Genomic DNA, 18272 nt, shown 5'->3' with positions numbered 1-18272 from the left:
GAGAGGAGAGGATGCCCTGTCCCTCAGCAAATCCAGTTTTCTAAGCTCGGCTTTTGGAGTCCTCCAGGAAGGGCACAGTCAAAAGTACCATCCCCAAAGCCTGGTTTTCTCCTCCTGGGCACTCCTACAAAAAAAAACCCACTAAAATCCAATATACAGGAATGGCAATTGACTTAGTTTTCAGTGTAAGACTCCACCTTGGCTCAGCTCATACCACGAGTATAAATTCTAAGACTGTAACCTGGGCTGGGTTTTGCTAAGTCACCTCCCTGAATCTCAGCACAGGTGAGACCTCAACTTGAGCACAAGTGAAGCACTTCCCTCTCCAGAATAAACCCCCAGCTCAGCAGAGAGAGTCCAAGGCTGGAGCATTGCACCTGGCCAGCAGCAGCCATGGCACACAGGTGGCCCCCTGCCCTTCCTCCTGCCTGTCCTCCCATCCCAGGAGCTCAGAAGAGACAGGGCCAAAGCACTCAGCACCTTTCCAGCTGAACTTCCCCGAGCTGATAATTTATGGCTTTGTTTGAGCAGGCTGCTGGAAGTAAATTACAGTCTGTTTGCTGAGGATATTAAATAATGAATGAGTTTTCTCAGCCTCCTACCAGTTTGTTGGCTGCATCTTTCCTGCATAATGACTTGTGCCCAGCTTTGCTGTTTCTCAGGAGCTCCACCAGCCTGGGAGAAGGCTCCAGCCAGCAGAGCAGCTCCATCAGCAGAACAACTGATTTAGCCATGCAGGTGACACTCACTGGGCTCTCACAACTTCACTTTAAATAAACAGAATTTAAATCCTGTATTTTTTCTAAATACTAAAGTATTTAGGACAATGGAGAGCAAGCATTTTGTAAAAAAAAAATAAAAAGAAAAAGTGAATATTTGAAATTTTGTACTGCCTAAAAACCAAGCTGAAAATATTCTCCTGCAAAAAGTTCTTCAAGGAACCTAAATGAACCATTCCCAGGTGGAAATTGCACAAATTCAGGCCATTTCTCGAGCAGCACTAATCCCTTGAGTGCAAGCTCAACTCAGAAGTTGGCTGCTGAGACCCAGAGCATCAATTCCACTGCAAGTTAAAGCCTTCAAAAAATAAGGGGCTAATAAAATACTAAGAAAATACATTGAATTTTCTACATAATTACAAAAAAAAAAAAAAAGAAACCCTCTGCAAATTTTATTTGAACATCAACATTTTCTACTCCCACAGACCTTCTAGTGGGAGGTGTCCCTGCCCATGGCAGGGGGTGGAATGGGATGGGCTTTAGGGTCCCTTCAGCCCAAACCATTCTGGGATTCTATGGAAGTATGAATGACTGTGGTTTCCCAACCCTCCCTCTTCATTATCCAGATTTCTCTGCACATAAAGAAAAATGATTTCTGGGGCTCTTGCAGGGCTGTGTTTCCCACACCCAGCCCATGCTGTGCCACATGCCCACCCCTGAATGCCCCCACACACACTTCAATCTTCACCTGCAATCAAAACAGAGACAAACTGAAAAATAAAAAATAATAATCCCTCCTGGGAAGAGATGTAGCTTTTTCTGCCAGGATCTGCTCATTCCACGGGAAGGCAGCACTCCCAGGAATGATGTTTCACTCCCAGGAATCCTGGGTGCTGTGATCTGAGAGCCCTGAGCCCCATCAAGTCACACAATGACATTTCTGGCTCTATATGAGCAACAGACTTTTTTTTTTTTTCTCCCTTTTCTTTCCTTTTCTTTTTTTTTTTTTTTTAATTATGACCTAAGCAGCACAATCGAGTACATTGAAGCTATTTTCATCCCTTTGTCAGGCAATGTGCAGGAATTCAAAGGGCCTGTTTAGATGTGCTCCAGGGCTGCTGAATGACAGATATTGAGCTCTGCAAACAGGAACACATTCCCTGGCTCCAGGACTGGGGTCTGACGCTGCTTCCAGCAGCATGCACTGCTCTGCATGCCCCTTCAGGAATGTCAGAGCTCTGGGAGGAGAGGAAATTGGACACTGCATGGAGCTTGCAGACATTCCTGAAAGCACAGCCCTTCATCCAAGGCATCCTCTGCTCCCTGAGCTCCTTCAAACACCCACATGCACAGACAGAAAGGTCGGAGCGATGATCTTGGAAGTCTTTTGCAACTTTAACAATTCCATGATTTGATATTTCATCCTTCAATCATGTTCAGCAAGGTGCACTGAATATACATTCAGGCATGTGTACCTGGGCTGGAATGTTTTGTGTTCACACCTGTGGATGTTGGGATCATTCAATGTATAATTTAATGTGCAATTTCAAGTGCAATTGTATCTCTCCACCTCCTTACCATGCAAACACTCAGTTAAACTCCCTTCCATGGCTGCTAGCACATGGAGTGGCTGCTTCCCAAGCACTGCTGACAGCTTCCCAGGGACATCACAGAGAGCAGAAACTCCTGGGAGCCAGGCTGCCCAGTGGGTTCAGGATCCAGGGCAGGGACAGTCTGACAATGCAGTTCCCAAGAACCTCCTCTGCTGCTGCCTATCACAAAACCCCAGAGTGGTTTGGGCTGGAACAGAGGTTAAAGACCACAGTGTTCACCCCTTTCCACCTTCCCAGGTTGCTCCAAGCCCTGTCCAACCTGGCCTTGAGCATTTCCAGGACTGGGACATCATCCTAGAGGTCTCTTGCAGCTCTAATACCTCTGTGATTCCATGCCAGCAGAACATTTTTCCTGTCCCAGCCACTGATGTCAGACCATCATGGTGCTCAATACCCTTAAGAGACTTTTTGGTTTTTTTCCTAAGCAATGCTTTCCATTTAAAAAAAAAACCCAAAAGGAATTCACAAACCTTAATAAGACCAAGGGAAATGCTTAAAAGCAGGCTTGTTGCTTCGAGAGGCTCTCCCAGCATCTGTTAGCACTTAATGGCCTGGCCTGCTCACAGTGGGAGCATGGAGTGGATCTCCTGTGAGCCCTGCTCGTGTGTGCTCAACCCAGCCACCACCCAACTGCATCACAGCACAGCTATGTGGGGACAGGAGTGCCTCCAGAGCTCAGCTGGTAACCTATGAGATGCCATATAAATAAATACTAATATGGCAGGAATTTAAAGGTTGGTTCTCCTTTTGAAAAAAAAAAAAAAAAATTTTTTAATAGAATGGAAAGGAAAAAAATCCTCAACTTCTGCCTGAACGAGTGAAGGATGCATTTAAAAAATCCTGTGCTGCTGCCATCTGCCCTCCTTGAGGGCTCAGCAGGACAATTCAGCACTGAGAAAGAGCTGTGAAGCCCCAAGGCTTTGTCCATCTTGGGTTAGAATCCAGAATAACAATCCTCACCCCACCACAGAACAGATGGAAAATGAGAGGATGGTATGACCTGAAATCTTTGTGCAATGGTTTGTGTTGTCTCTGCCTGTTGGCATCCCTGGAGCTTCACAGGGAAGGGCTATTAGGATGCCTCAGTGCCACAACAAACCCAAATCCCACTTTGGTGCTCAGAAAGTTCTCAGCATCAGCTGAGGCAACGTCCTGAAACACCAAACATGACGTGGCTAAAAACCTGCAGCAGCCCTGGCCTTGCATCACAGAGAATGCCAAGATGGTTTGGAAGGGAAGGGATTTAAAGCTCATCTCATTCCTCCCCCTGCCATGGGCAGGGACACCCTCCACTATCCCAGGCTGCTCCAAGCCCCAGTGTCCAGCCTGGCCTGGGACACTTCCAAGGATCCAGAGGCAGCCACAGCTGCTCTGGGCACCCTGAAATTCTAACTGACTTTGCACCACTCCTGCATTAACTGTTATTTTAACCATCCCTTTAAGAAATGGAGGCTCAGAGTCTTCAACCACCTTTAATGAAATCCCCAAGTCTCAGATTAGATTTTCAGAGATGTATTAAAGCTGCTCAATCTCACTTTGCCTCCAATAACATCTGAATTCTACTGCCAACTCCACATCAGCATTTCTGTCCTGGCTCAGAGCTGGGATAGCTTTCAAATTTCATTGCAGTTCAGTTTCTGGAATTTGGAAACATCTTCTGGCTATGACCTCATCCTCCCTCTACACACGTTCATTTCTTAAGACTTAAAACACTGTCAGTACTTCAGATTGAACATTAATTTCATGGCAAAATGAAATTACTTTTGTAAGTCAAAATTTCATGAATTTTGAGGTCACTAAAGCAAACATCCAAAGCACTTTGGCTTTTTATTTAACAAAGACAGTGACAAAATCATAGCAGTGGAAACTTCCAAGTCACATCAAATTTCTAACTGTCTTTAGTACAATGAAAAAGTTGATTTCTGAAATTGAAACTGGAGACCTGCAGTTGAAAACAGAGATGTTGGGGCAGTTGTAATTAGAAGTACAGACTGGATCCACTGGATGTTTCCAGTAAGAGCCAAGTAAACAAAACTTCCAAGTCTGAGAGCTTAAGAATAGCAGTAAGTGTTAAAAGTTTTAGAATGCAAGGCTTAAGTATCCTGAGCTGCAGGAATTCACTGAATCATAGAATATCCTGAGTTGGAAGGGACCCACAAAGATCATCAGATTCCAGCTGCTGAACATAAAAAACTATATCTCATTTGACTAAAGTTCAAGTTTTATAACAGCAGGTGGGATCAAATCCTGGGTGAAAAGCTGGAGGACTTATAAAAGCTGATGTCTGACTGTAGGACTTGTGAGTTTGAATAATTGTGGTTTACAGATGACACAAAGACCTTTCTCTACACACAGAGCACCGTGACACCATCACAGCAGACACGAAAACCACTCACACTGGAACCCTCTGGAAAAGGCATTTTGGGAATGCACAGGGATCCTGCCACTGCTCTGGCTCATCCCACAAGCACATCAGGTGTATTCCCTCAGGGAACAAAGGGACAAAGGTGGCACTGGCTGAGCCCTGCAGAGAGCCCAGCACCACTTACCCGTACCAGAAGCGAGGGTCGCTGGATATGCAGTGGTTGAGATTCCGGTGGGCCAGAGCCTTCTTCTTGTTCAACACGAATTCCTGCAACTTCATCTTCACTTCTGTGCTTGCCACTGCACCTGCAATTACAAAACAAACATTTAAAAAAGGTTGTTAAATCAATTCGCGTACTTGAAGGCATTTTAAATTTCTAAAATAGATCCCAAATCAAATCTTTCATTTCCAGTCCAAAAAAAAAAAAAAAAAAGAACTTTGCTTTCAAAGAGAGAAGAACAAAGCACCTCCAGTAAGGAGCTCTCCCTTTTTATCCCTTGAGCTTGGCATAGATTCACAAGTTATGTTTGAAAACACAGATGAAATTGGGTTTATTTCACCAGAAGAGGATATTACACTTGCAGAGAAGCACACTCAGAATAAAGCACTTGTCCGGGGTATCCCAGCTCTCTTTGAACCAAGGTTTTTTAAGAAAAGGGGTCTTGTGCACCCTCAAGTTGTTAAATGTCACATCTAAAAGCAGAAGGGGAATGATCCCAGTGGCTCATGTGTAGGTTTTGTCTTGAAAATCCTGTAAACAGGGACCTCTTTGTTCCCAATCTCTGTGCACACCATGACCAACGTAACATTTAGCTTCATTTACAAGCGCGTGGATCTCTGGCTTCAGATAGAAAACCTACCATTTAAAAAAAACAAAACCTTAAAGACAGGGAGTCAGTCATTCTGCAGAGCTAAAATGTCAACTGTGTAATCCCTAATCATGATTTCCTGCACAATGGAGAGCAGGCTGTTCCCCTGCCATGATGGATCCCAGTGATCATCGGGTTGACAGCCCAGACTCCCAGGCAGAGCTCCTGACGGAGCAATGCATTCCAAGTTTGGCAAGGGGACACGTGGAAAATGATGGTTCATCCCCACTGTGGCGTAAGGCAGGAGCTCCAACGGAAAATATCTGGGCTGGGAGGAAAGGGAAAGGCCAGGGAAGCTGCTGGCTCTGCTAGGAACAAGAACTAAAAGATCACCCTGCCATGTTCTCGTGTCCTGCGCCCTGGTCAATGAGGTGATGTTTGACATGCTGGGAGAACAATTCCTGGGTTTTCTCCAAGAGCAGGGAGCTGCAGCATGCCCACAAGGCTCTGCCTGGAGCTGTAAAATGGTTCAAACACCAAAGCGAGAAAATTCCTTTTTTTTGGAGCGCTGCATTTCTCACCAGCTCCACAACACCAGTTTGGTGGAAAGTTCAAGCGAAGAGCTGGAGATAAATTCCTGAGTAGCAGAAGGGGTGACAAATCCATGCTTGAAAGCCTTCTCCCTCCAAAATGTGTCATCCTTGATCCATTAGCATCCTTAGAACACTCAAACCTGGCTGTGCTCTGTCAGGTTGCCATAAACCTGCTACTTAGAAGACTTGAAGTTCAATATTTTCAGAGTTTAAGGTTTACCTCCTTTACTGGAAGCTGAAAGATATCATAGAACCTCAGGGAGATTTGGAGTGGGAGGAACCCTAAGGACATCTAATTTCAACTCTTCCACTATCCCAGGCTGCTCCCAGCCCCAATGTCCAACCTGGCCTTGGGCACTGCCAGGGATCCAGGGGCAGCCACAGCTGCTCTGGGCACCCTGTGCCAGGGCCTGCCCACCCTGCCAGGGAACAATTCCTAATTCCCAATATCCAATCCATCCCTGCCCTCTGGCAGTGGGAGCCATTCCCTGTGTCCTGTCCCTCCATGCCTTGTCCCCAGTCCCTCTGCAGCTCTCCTGGAGCCCTTCAGGCCCTGCCAGGGGCTCTGAGGTGTCCCTGGAGCTTTCTCCTCTCCAGGTGAGCACCCCCAGCTCTCCCAGCCTGGCTCCAGAGCAGAGGTGTTAAAAGGAAGCAGAACAAACTCCACCTCTCTCACACTCTCTTCATATTTCAGATCAGGACAATTTTAGCTTCTCTTTGCCAAATTTTGTGATGTGAGAAAAATAACTTAAGTATCCTTAAGCACTGAGGTGCGATAATGATTCTACACCACAGAACTTCTTAAATAAAAAGTAACTTAAAAATAAAACTGTAGTCATGGGAACAGGATCTTCAACTTAACATCCCCAAATTCTGGGTTTTTTCCTCTACACCTCTGTGTTTCACCCAAAAGATGCTTTGCTTCCATTTTCCAGAGATTCAGGTGTTTTAATTTCTTTCCAGATTACTTTAATGAGAATGGCCAGGTATTGGTTCCAAGGAGAGGCCCAGCAAAACATGGATCCAACAGCAATAGCTGATGGGAGCAGCAGGGAGAAGTGGAAATGCTTAGGGATTCTGAACCTCTGGTCTTTCTAGCACTTAGAAAGGTCTCCCAGACCCCAGTTTTATCTTACTGAAAAAGTTCCTGGAGCTTTATCTTATTCCCAGTTCCCAGCCAGCATCCCATCTTCCTTCCACCACTTTTCCCATCTGAAACCAGACCTGAGGAGTTGATGGCACAACTTGGTATTTTGGTATTTGGAGGTTCTTTTCCCCCCATTCACTTGCAGAAAAAGCCCAAACAAGCAGCCCAGAGTATCTCTGATAAGGGACATTGTGAGGCCACAATGATCTCCTCAAGTGCATAATGACACAGAGTGGGGAAGGCACCCACAAGCTGTAACCTCCTGAAAAACATCCCCTCATGAATGGAAATGCTTCAAAAAGGGGAGAGCTGTGAACTCGACTATGTCTTAAAAAGAGTGAAATTCAGAGCAGCAGAAAGAGAAAAGGAGTGCAGCGTGCATCTGGTGTATTTTATGGGCTTAATATTCTGCCTCCATTAGGAATGCTGCCAAAAATACTTCAAAAAATGTTAAATCAAGGGAAGAGAGGATACGCTTCCTTTTGAAAAATGCTAAAATGGCATTTAGTGAGACAAAAATGAAGATGATAAAGCAGAGAAACGCATTTCTCTCTTCCCCTCAATTCCCTGTGCCCTCAAGGAGGTTCCTCCAGCTTTCTGAGGCTCCTTCATGCCCCCATCTGCCTGTCACCACCCGAAGCAGTGGTGCTCTGGCCACTTACTCTCTTTCCCTTTCTCTTTGTTTTTCAGCTGCTGCAGTTTCTGCTCTCGGTGCTGCTTCTCCAGCTCCTGCTCCTGCCGGTGCTGTTCCAACTTCCTCTGGTGCTCCAAGAGCTCCTGCTGATGCTTCATGGCCAGCATCTCCTGCTGCTGCTGCGGAGAAGGGAACAGGGAAAAGGAGCAGATTAACACCATGGGCCTTCCCAGAGGCAAAGCAGAGCCTGCAGGCAGGTGACAGTAACAGTGCTCCATCCAGGGCATGAAGGACAAGCACGGGCCTCCTTTCATCTCCATCACCTAAGTTTAAATAAAACCCCACTAGGGCACCCTCAAAATTATTCGTTGCACAGAGAAATTGTAGAAGTTGTGGCTGCCCCATCCTTGGAAGTGTTCCAGGCCAGGCTGGATGGGGCTTGGAGCAACCTGGGTTAGTGGCAGGTGTCCCTGCCCATGGCAGGGGGTGGAACGAGATGGAATTTAATGTTCCATCTAACTCAAACCACACAGAGATTCCATGATTAATTATAAAAATAATTGCTCCAATAGATAAAAGAAATCATTATCCCAACAATTTCTCCAGGAAGGACTTTCCCTGGCCCTCTCAACTCACCCATATTCATGGGAATAATCAGGAGACATGATGTCTAATTAAGGTAATTATTTGCAAAGCTTGCATCAGATGGGACATGCAAAGCTGGAAGCACCAAATGCTCCTGCCCCAGTGCAAATCCCCCCTGGGCTCCCCAAGTCCCAGCAGCTGGCAGGTGTCAGTGTCCCCACCAACCTCTGGGGAAATTTGGGGTGCATCCCCCAGCCCAGAATTCCCTGTTTGGGTGCAGAGGGGATTCTCCCAGCCCAGAGATTCCCATTTGGGTGCAGAGGGGGGGATTCTCCCAGGGCAGAGCTCCCTGTCTGGGTGCAGAGGGGATTCTCCCAGGGCAGTTCTCCCTGTCTGGGTGCAGAGGAGGGGATTCTCCTAGCCCAGAGATTCCCATTTGGGTGCAGAGGGGATTCTCCCAGCCCAGAGCTCCTTGTCTGGGTGCAGAGGGGATTCTCCCAGCCCAGAGCTCCCTGTCTGGGTGCAGAGGGGATTCTCCCAGCCCAGAGCTCCCTGTGTGGGTGCAGAGGAGATTCTCCCAGCCCAGAGCTCCCTGTTTGGGTGCAGAGGGGATTCTCCTAGCCCAGAGATTCCCATTTGGGTGCAGAGGGGATTCTCCCAGCCCAGAGCTCCTTGTCTGGGTGCAGAGGGGATTCTCCCAGCCCGGAGCTCCCTGTCTGGGTGCAGAGGGGATTCTCCCAGCCCAGAGCTCCCTGTCTGGGTGCAGAGGGGATTCTCCCAGGGCAGTTCTCCCTGTCTGGGTGCAGAGGGGATTCTCCCAGCCCAGAGCTCCCTGTCTGGGTGCAGAGGGGATTCTCCCAGGGCAGAGATTCCCATTTGGGTGCAGAGGGGGGGATTCTCCCAGGGCAGAGCTCCCTGTTTGGGTGAGGGAGGATTCCCACGGGACTGAGGGCAGCAGTTTCATGCGCTGTGTGAGGGCACACCCCGTGTCCTGCGAGGCTGTGGAAAAGCAGGTGTACAAACAGCACATCCCAGCTGTGGGAGAGGAACGAAGGGATCTCTGTGGGGTAAAAATCGCTTTTTCTTCAAAAGCAGAGCCCAAAGGATGATTTCCCATCTTGCAGTTGGATCTGCACCCTGCTCAGCCAGGCGCAGGCCGCTCCTGGGCCTCCCCCACAGGCCTGGAATGGCGGGGCCCAGCGGAGCCTCCGGAGCCTCCGGAGCAGGGCGCCCACCCCGCACTCTTTACGTTGGCAGCTCATAAACCAAGGGATTGATCGGAGCTGGCAGGCTCCAGCCCCAAAGGCCCGGCCTCTCCAGGGCTGTGCTTAATGGGGGCCTGTGCTCGGATACCACCCACGGCTCCCGCAAGGCCCCGAGGCACACAGGGAGCGGGAGCACGGAATTGTGGAATGCTTTGGGTTGGAAGGGACCCTAAAGATCATCAGCCCGTTCCAAGCCCCTGCTGTGGGCAGGGCCCAAGCCATGGCTGTTGAGACAGGGAATCTGCTCTCTCCAAGAACATCTCAATCCATCCTTCTCCAAACCCTGCCAGCTCCTGCGTACATGAGACTGCCACTCCAAGGTTTTTTCTTCTCCTTGAGCACATTTTCCTTTTAATCCCTTTAGCTGAGATTCTTTGGGTGTCCTGTGCAGGGCCAGGAGTTGGACTTGATGATCCTCGTGAGCCCCTTCCAGCTCTGGATATTCCAGGCTCCTCTGATTAATTTGTGGCATTGCACCTTTGCATCCCCCAATGAATGCACAATAAATACAAATAAAATCACACTATTCTATATAAAGATGGAAAAAAAAACCAACAATCTAAGAGGTATTTACAATCTGCCTGGCTATCTGCTGGAAACTCTCCATGGAGGAATCCCTGCTGCTGCCTGTTCCAAGCAGGCAGGCTGTTGTAAAACACCAGCAATCCAGTTATTTTGCAGTGACTGCACCTATGCTTCCCCTCCTAATTCTATTGAATTATATGTAAACAACCAAAAATCCACACTGAAAAAAAAAAAAAAAAAACTAGAAAAGGAGGAAAAAAATAGAGAAAACCAGCTATTTTTGTTTTCTAATTAAGCAGCAGCTTCTACTAACACGTCTCCATTTGGGGAAAGAGTCTCTTTCCCGACTTCCAACAAGTCCACCACATGGTGGGCTTTGAGAACCTCGCCATGGAAAGTATGCAAATGAACAATATTTAATGCACAATATGGTAAAACAGGTTTTGTTATTTTTATGGAATCAGGAGCCTTTTCTCTCCATCTGCAGTCTCCTAGGCTCTGCAGGCTCTGCTTCCTGCGATGGTTTACATACATTAGGCTGCTTTAGAAGGAGCTGTGCTTTCATTGACATCTGGAGTGAAATGGGAATGAAAAGCCCAATTTGTCGCTGGATGGTTTAGGGAAGTTTCATTAGGGATGTATTGTCTCTGCTCATTTTGACCCCAGTTTCCACAAAGCCTATTCTTTATATAGTTTTTCAAATGGCTTCAAAGTTGAAAAAAAAAAAAAAAATTAAAAAATAAAATAATAAAGCCACATCTCTGATTGTACCCATGAAGGATGAAAAGAAATCACTGTTGGTGTCTGCTGTAGCCTGGGAAAACAAAAGAAGAAAACCGATCCGGGTGTCTTCTCAGGGTTATTTCTCCACACTTACCAGGAATGTTATGGGAAGACAAAAATTTAGGCTGGAGATCAGGGAAAGGTTCTACCCGCAGAGGATGCTGGGCACTGCCCAGGCTCCCCAGGGAATGAGCATGGGCCCAGGCTGAGAGAGCTGCAGGAGCATTTGGACAATGCTCTCAGGGATGCACAGGGTGGGATTGTTGAGGTGTCAGGAAAAACATCGTTACTGGTTCATTTAAAGCAACAGAGGCAAATTTGAACAGGCACTGCCCACTCAGACCCTGTGTGTTCACCACATGCAGCTGGGGCAGGGGGTTTATTCCCCAACTGTATTTCCCAAACACTGAAATTTCATTACAAAGTGATTCACAGAGGGAAATCCCTGAATCTGAGACTAACTCAGCCCTGAGTCTGAGGAGCACTGTGTGACAGACACACATACGCTGCATTAGGGAGCTCAGAACATCCAAATTAGGTGCTCTTGCCAAAATCAATATTTGTAAATATTCATAACTATGGGGATTCCTGCATATATTTAATGTCACTGCTCCCACTATTTCTGAAAACTGCACAAATGTTCAACTGTACCTGCAGTTAGTGTTGCTGGTGCTCCTTTAGCATAAATTAATATTAATAAAGGTAACAGGGAGGATGCAGAGCATTTCCAGGTATTTATCAACCGTCAGCCTACCATGAGGACTCAGCTATCCAGAGGATTTTGCCACCACACTCCTCAATTGTCTTCAGAGCTCCAGCTTGTCTGCCTGGGAGGGGGACTGACACCTTATCAGCATGGAAACTGTCACAGAGAAACCTCTTTTTAAGGGAAATGCAGCTAAAATGGTTCTCTTTAGTCTTTGCAGTGCCCTCCCAGGAAGCGTGGAGTGCTGACACCAAGATCCCATTTCCCAGAGAGAACCAGGATGGATTTCATGGAGACACATTGCATTAGGACTTCCACAACCACTCCTCCAGATGCCAAACAAGAAGCCAAGCAAAGAGATCCTTCCTGCCCCCCCAGCTCAGACTGGCTCCTGGGTGTTTATAAGAGACATTTTGAATAGCAGCAATTAGTGAAAGGGAGAGCAAAATAATTGTGGAGATAAGCACAAGCCTGGGTGAACAGAAGTTGGAACACTTCTGGCTGACAGATACTCCCTGGCATGCAAAGTTGCTGTGTCCAGCTCCCAACTGCATCTCAATCCACACCCGAGTTCAGCTCCAGCACGGGGGGATATCAGGGAAAGGCCCTTCTGCCACCTGTTCTGGCCAAATTCTACAGTTTTGGGGGTTTAAATCAGGTATTCAGAATTATCTTAGGGCTCAGGCTCTGTAAAAATAAAGTAAAATTGTAGGTGAGGATGAAAAAAAACTCTCCAAGAAAGCACACATCAAATCATCCCCTGAAAAACCCTTGGCTATGGGTGGAAGCAAAGCACAGGTGCTGGGATTTCTGGGAGCTGGATTTCTGGGAGCACTGCTCTGTTGGGCTGTTTCACAGTGATCCCAACGCTGGCTGGACTCTGTGCCTCATGTTCCCCCATCCTGTTTACTGAAGTCTCGGGCTGTGGCTCCAGTTTCAGGATCTGCTCTCTTGGCTCCGTGGCGGCGTGTTTGGGATATCTCCTGGAGCACTGGGCAGAATAAATCAGCTCTGCTGGAGACACGGAGGGGGAAACATCATGACTTCCAGCAGCAGCCAAGACACAAAGATCTGGGAGAAGGAGCACCTCTCATCTCTTTTCTGGGATACACATCCCACGTGCCCCCTTCCCGCCACCGGGCAGCTGAGAGCCAGCTAAACCCATGCCAGAAATTCCCATGGGCAGGGAATTTTCTGCAGGGAAATGATCCCTCCCAGCCAGCAGCTCCCTGGGCAGGAGAGTGATCTCAGTCAGACACATCCTACTGAGAACGTCTGGTGCTCAGGTTTATGAGGCTAAACTGACTCCAGGACCGGGAATGATGGCGAGGTTCCCTTCACGCCAGCTCTGGGTGACAAGATCCCATGTTTTTACCTTGGCTGATTTACATATAGATATGGAATTTTGTACCCTAGTCTCCCTCCCATGCCATTACCTCTCCCAAAAGGCTGGAAGCCCTCTGAGCCCTGAATACCTGCAAAAGTTCAGCACTGGGAAAGGTTCAGCACTTTTGCGTGAGCCTCTTGCTGCCTGACTCCCACTCCAGCCTAACTTTTCCCTTCCTCCAGAAGCAGAATATCCAACAGCCTTCCCAGAAAGCAGCAAGCTCCATTTGTAGTATCCAGCACATTCAGCTCCTCTTCCAATTTTCCCCTTTAAAGGTGAGGAAATCTCCTTTGAGTTTGCCTCTGGTGGGCTGTACGTGGTTATTGATGAAGGGGGGGGAATCAGGAGCAGGGAGTGCCCATTCCAGCATGGATGGCAGTAAGTAAATCAGAAAATTTGACTTAAAACCAATCCCTGTAAACCAAAAAACCACATAAAGTCCTGTAAAGGAGGAGCCCTAGATGTTTGATGCTAAGTAAGAGATGAGACCTCGGTCCTTGAAGGAGCAGGTACATCCTCTGTGAACTGTTTTGGGGTGTTTTGGGTATTACAGGAATTCCACATTTCTGGACATGAATGGATCAGCAGTAGTGTACATTAACAGGCCAATATTTCTGGCATAACAACAGCATCCAGTGGTGTATTTTTTTATTCCTGCCCTGATTCTCTGTGTTCTCTTTGATTACTTCCAATTATTTCATAAATTCAAAATTAAGATAAAATTGGAATTGAACATTCGGGTGTGGGAACTGCCAAAATATCTCTTCCGCCACCATTTACTCTGAAACTCTAAACTGACAAAAAAAATAGTCACAGTGCCCACACGTATTTTACTCCAGAAAAATCCAGAGTTCCCATTGTGTTCCTTCCAGCCAACCAACCATGGCCCATCTCAGAAGAAACCAAAAGGAAACATTTCTTCTACCAATTTCCAGTAGCTCTGTAAGGCCCAAAGCAGACAAATTTCCCTGGATGAGCGTTCCAGCTTCACTCCCAACACCACCAGCAGTGCTTGGATGGCAGTAAGACGCCTGAATTATCCCAGCCTGATGCAGGACTCCTTCCACCAAGAGATGGGGTAGAAGCTGCTCCATGGATTTGTTGACAGAACCAACCCCTCCGTGTGCAGGTTTGTCCTCACCGCTCTCGCGAAAGATCCTGACTTTGAGGCTGACAAAAAGTCACCACCCACCCCCTTCAAAGGGAGCAAATGCTCTGATCTTCCAAAAGTTTTCCCCAGGGTTGCTTCCATCAGAAGTTAAGTTTTGCAGGATCTAAGGTGTAAGTTTTGGAGTGGGCTCAGTGTGCCAGAAAAGCAAGGCAAGGTCACTAAGAAAGAACAGGAAGCTGTCTGGAAATAGCGCGAGCTCCAAGGCATTCGAGTAGTAACGAGGCACAAAATGTTCAGTCTGGTCTTTTACCACTGACTGTACCCAGCTGCAGCTTCCTAAGATGAATAATTCCTGTCATCCCAGAATCCAGACAGAGGCGGACACCTGGTATCTCTGGGCTTTTCAAGTTCCTCTTGAAAGGGACGCGGGCTGTGAGGGACGGGCGTGCTGCGGAACAACGGCACAAAAACGAGCAGAGGGAGCCCCTCCACAGCATCTGCTGCAGGAAGACAGCACAGAGCAGACAGGCCCAGGAATGGGAGCTGGGATATCAGGGATGGGATGGAAATTGTCCCTTCCAGAGCCCAAGGCAAGCAGGTGCTTTGCAGGAGCCATGGTGCTGCCGGCAGCATCCCTGGGGACATGGGGAAGGTGCCACAGGGGATCAGCAGATGACACCAACCCTAGCAGCAAAACTGAAACATGCCCAGCTTTCCCTGCTGAGCAGGAATCAACATGGACTCAACATGGAGAGGCCACCAAAGAGAAGCACTGGGCACTGGCAGAGCTATGGTGAGAGCAGCCCCACTAAAGGACAATGTGATTGGAATGGGTTGGGTTGGGTTGGGTTGAGTTAAGTTGGGCTGGGAGGTATCCTAAAGATTATCCAGTTCCACTCCCTGCCATGGGCAGGGACACCTTCACCACAGCCCCATCCAGCCTGACCTTGAGCAGCTCCAGGGGTATCCTGCAGGCAAACCTGCCATTCCATGGGCAGTGGCTCCACATGAAAGCAAGGAGCAGTTTCTCCCCTCAGCATCAGCATGACAACTATCAAGTCTAGACATCTTTGGGAAAGAATTACATTTCTTTACAACACAGCAAAATCTGTCTGGAAGATTTCCTGCAAGATTTTCACTCCCTGAAACCAAAGGAATGGCCTGGGAGTTTCACCCCGTGTCTCTGAACAAGAGGCTGATCCCTCAGATGTGTTACTATCTCTCATTCATCGTAGGAATTCATTCTGTCAAGGGAAAAAGAACAATTTCAGGATCACTGCACAGCAAACATCTTCACAAAGCTTCTTTCCCTGCTGCTGCTTCCCTGTCCATCCTGTCTGTGCTGGACATACAGCCCAGCACTCCCTGTGCTAGGGATGCACACAGTCCTTTCTCAGAGGGTGGGAAAACTGGGAATGGGATTGCACACAGGTGAGGACTTCAGGCCCACAAGGAGCTGGGAGGCTCAGCTGAGAGGCTCAGCTGCCTCTCTGTGCTCTCATCCCACCACCAACGTGCGTCAGCATCCCCGAGAAGTTTCCTGTGGCTGTGGCTGTAAAACAGCCGGAGCTGGGAAGAGCCCTGCTCCAAGCTGGGACACAGCACATGAAGCACATTCCCCACGACGTCCTTCCCTCCCTCCCTCCCTGTGAGCTCACAGCACCCGAGGCGCCTCTGGCCCTGCCAAAGCGCCCATCCTGCGCCTCCTCCATCCAGCCCTTGACCAGAAGGGCAAAAGGAAAAGCTTTTGGTAACTTCCAGCTGATCTTGGCTGGGAATGAGTGACTCACAAAGGAAAAAATTCCCTGCCTGCTCCTCCGCGACCAAAGGTCAGGCAAAGCTCTCAGCGGAACCTGCGGAGAGGCTTTCCACCGTCTCATCCGAGAGCCAGACCCCTTATTCCATCTTGGTTTTGCTCAGGAAGGCAGATTTGAAGGCCATAAATATTGTCCCACAACTGGTGAATGCATGGAAGAGTGGAAAATCCACCTGGCTGAAAGTGAGTGGCTACTGGAGAGAAGAGCAGCGTGGGTGCCTCCAGCCTCCGGCCTCTCCCTCGGTTCTTTCTGGAGGCAGGCCTGGGCAATCTGCAGAGCTGCTCTGCAGCTGTGATAGGAACAGCCTGCCCTGCTCTGTGCAGTGAAGCCTTCTAAAGGCTTGGCTTATTTTCTCCAAACATGTCAGGGTTTTCACAGAATCGCCCAGAACACTTTGGGTTGGGAGGGACCTCAAAGCTCGGCCCATTCCAACCCCTGCTGTGAGCAGGGATATCTCCCACTGGAGCAGTTTGCTCCAAGCCCCGTGCCTCATCACTAATTTCTTCCTAATACCCAATCTAAACTTACTCTGTTTCAGTTCAAAGCCATTCCCCCCTTCTTCCATCTCTCTCTCCATGCCTGTGTTTTCTCCCACTCCTCCCCTGTGCCAAGCTCTGTGTCCATTATAGAGCCCTTCCACAAATATTGTTTCACTCATTTCCTGGCTCTCTCCACCTTGCTCCATCTTGGGGAATCTGGCACTTTTATGTGAAGGCCAAAACACAATGTCTATAAAAGCAAGGACTGGGACACGCTGGGGAAAGGATCACATGTTCAGGCAGTCATCGCCTTCTCCTCCTGCACTGGGTCAGATGATTAAAACTGAGCTGATGGAAGCAATTCCAAGCTCTGGAAAAAGCCAAAACTTCAGCTCTCCATAGGAAAAAGTTATCTACTGGGATAGAAAAACAGTCAATCATGCCAGCATTTTCCAGGCCAAACTTCACTCACTGAAGTGTTCCTCACACTCCTGCTTTGTTTGGGGGATGGCACGGAGGGGTGCTCAGCCCTACTCAGTTCCTGTCAAGTCAGACCAGTTCCTCTGCTCCCACCAACACCACGGCAGTAAAAGAAATAAAACAACCCCAAAGCATGACTTCTCCTGTACTAGCAAAAAAGTCAACACTGGAAACAAAGGAGCTGTTTGAAAGCTTCATCAGCTGGGAGAGCTGGGGGTGCTCACCTAGAGAGGAGAAAGCTCCAGGGACACCTCAGAGCCCTTTCCAGGGCCTAAAGGGGCTCCAGGAGAGCTGGAGAGGGACTGGGGACAAGGGATGGAGGGACAGGACACAGGGAATGGCTCCCACTGCCAGAGGGCAGAGATGGATGGGATATTGGGAATTAGGAATTGTTCCTTGGGAGGGTGGGCAGGCCCTGGCACAGGGTGCCCAGAGCAGCTGTGGCTGCCCCTGGATCCCTGGCAGTGTCCAAGGCCAGGCTGGACATTGGGGCTGGGAGCCACCTGGGACAGTGGAAGATGTCCCTGCCATGGCAGGAGGTTGGAATTAAATGATCCTTAGCGTCCCTGCCAACCCAAATCTTTCAGGGATTTTATGAAATAAATGCTTTGCACTGATTGATTAAAATGGTGGATGCCAGGCTATAGGGGAAAAAGCCAAAGTAATCAATTCTAGACAGCATGACATACACAGAACAGAGTAAAATGCAGAAATTCTTTCCCCTTCACTGAAGCAGTTTCCAAAGCAATTCTGGGTTTAACATTATCACAGAATCACAGAATGGTTTGGGTTGGGAGGGACCTCAAAGCTCACCCCATTCCCAACCCCTGCCAAGGGGTGTTCATGCCGGTGTGCACATGGTATTAAAAAAAAAAAAACAAACCAAAAAACAAATAAATTTCACCAAAAAGACTTCTGCATCTTCACTCAGGACTGTTTCTATATCAAACTGCACAGCTCCAGTGCTTCACTTGCAGAAGATAAATGGGTTTTATTTGCTTTAACATCCCCACCCTGCTTTCTTCATGAGCTGGCCAGCTCTAAGTCCAAATTTAAAGTTATATATTTTAATTTTCTGGGCAAAATAATTGCTTCCCTGCACTCACAGCCACTGGACTTAACACAGTTGCCAGTTCTAAGAGTCACCTAAATGTGGGCTGACTCTGGCACACAGAGACAAGCAGGATGTTTTCCCAGAGAAAATGCACCACCGTCACACACTGGGGTAGTGTGTGTGGGGCACATTTTCTTTGT

General features: G+C 48.1%; 1 protein-coding gene across 10 annotated transcripts in view; it reads right to left on the bottom strand.

The window, feature by feature from the left end:
* Window positions 1–18272, bottom strand: part of HDAC4 (histone deacetylase 4) — a 182519-nt gene that overhangs the window by 65986 nt on the left and 98261 nt on the right. For 6 of the 10 annotated variants that reach the window (XM_071418104.1, XM_071418105.1, XM_071418095.1 and 3 more), the window contains 2 exons: window positions 7909–8059; window positions 4882–5002 (listed from right to left, as the gene is read on the bottom strand). In XM_071418104.1, the coding sequence (XP_071274205.1) occupies window positions 4882–5002; window positions 7909–8059 (272 nt within the window). The remainder of the gene's footprint in view (window positions 1–4881; window positions 5003–7908; window positions 8060–18272) is intronic. The other 4 variants (XM_071418097.1, XM_071418100.1, XM_071418096.1 and 1 more) reach the window with 2 other exon arrangements.

The sequence above is a fragment of the Agelaius tricolor genome, unplaced genomic scaffold, assembly GCF_023055355.1.
Source record: "Agelaius tricolor isolate 1412-34295 unplaced genomic scaffold, bAgeTri1.0.p SCAF_75, whole genome shotgun sequence".
In the NCBI taxonomy this organism is placed as follows: domain Eukaryota; kingdom Metazoa; phylum Chordata; class Aves; order Passeriformes; family Icteridae; genus Agelaius; species Agelaius tricolor.
The sequence above is the reverse complement of the archived record's forward strand: the minus strand, read 5'-3'. Positions and strand labels throughout refer to the sequence as shown.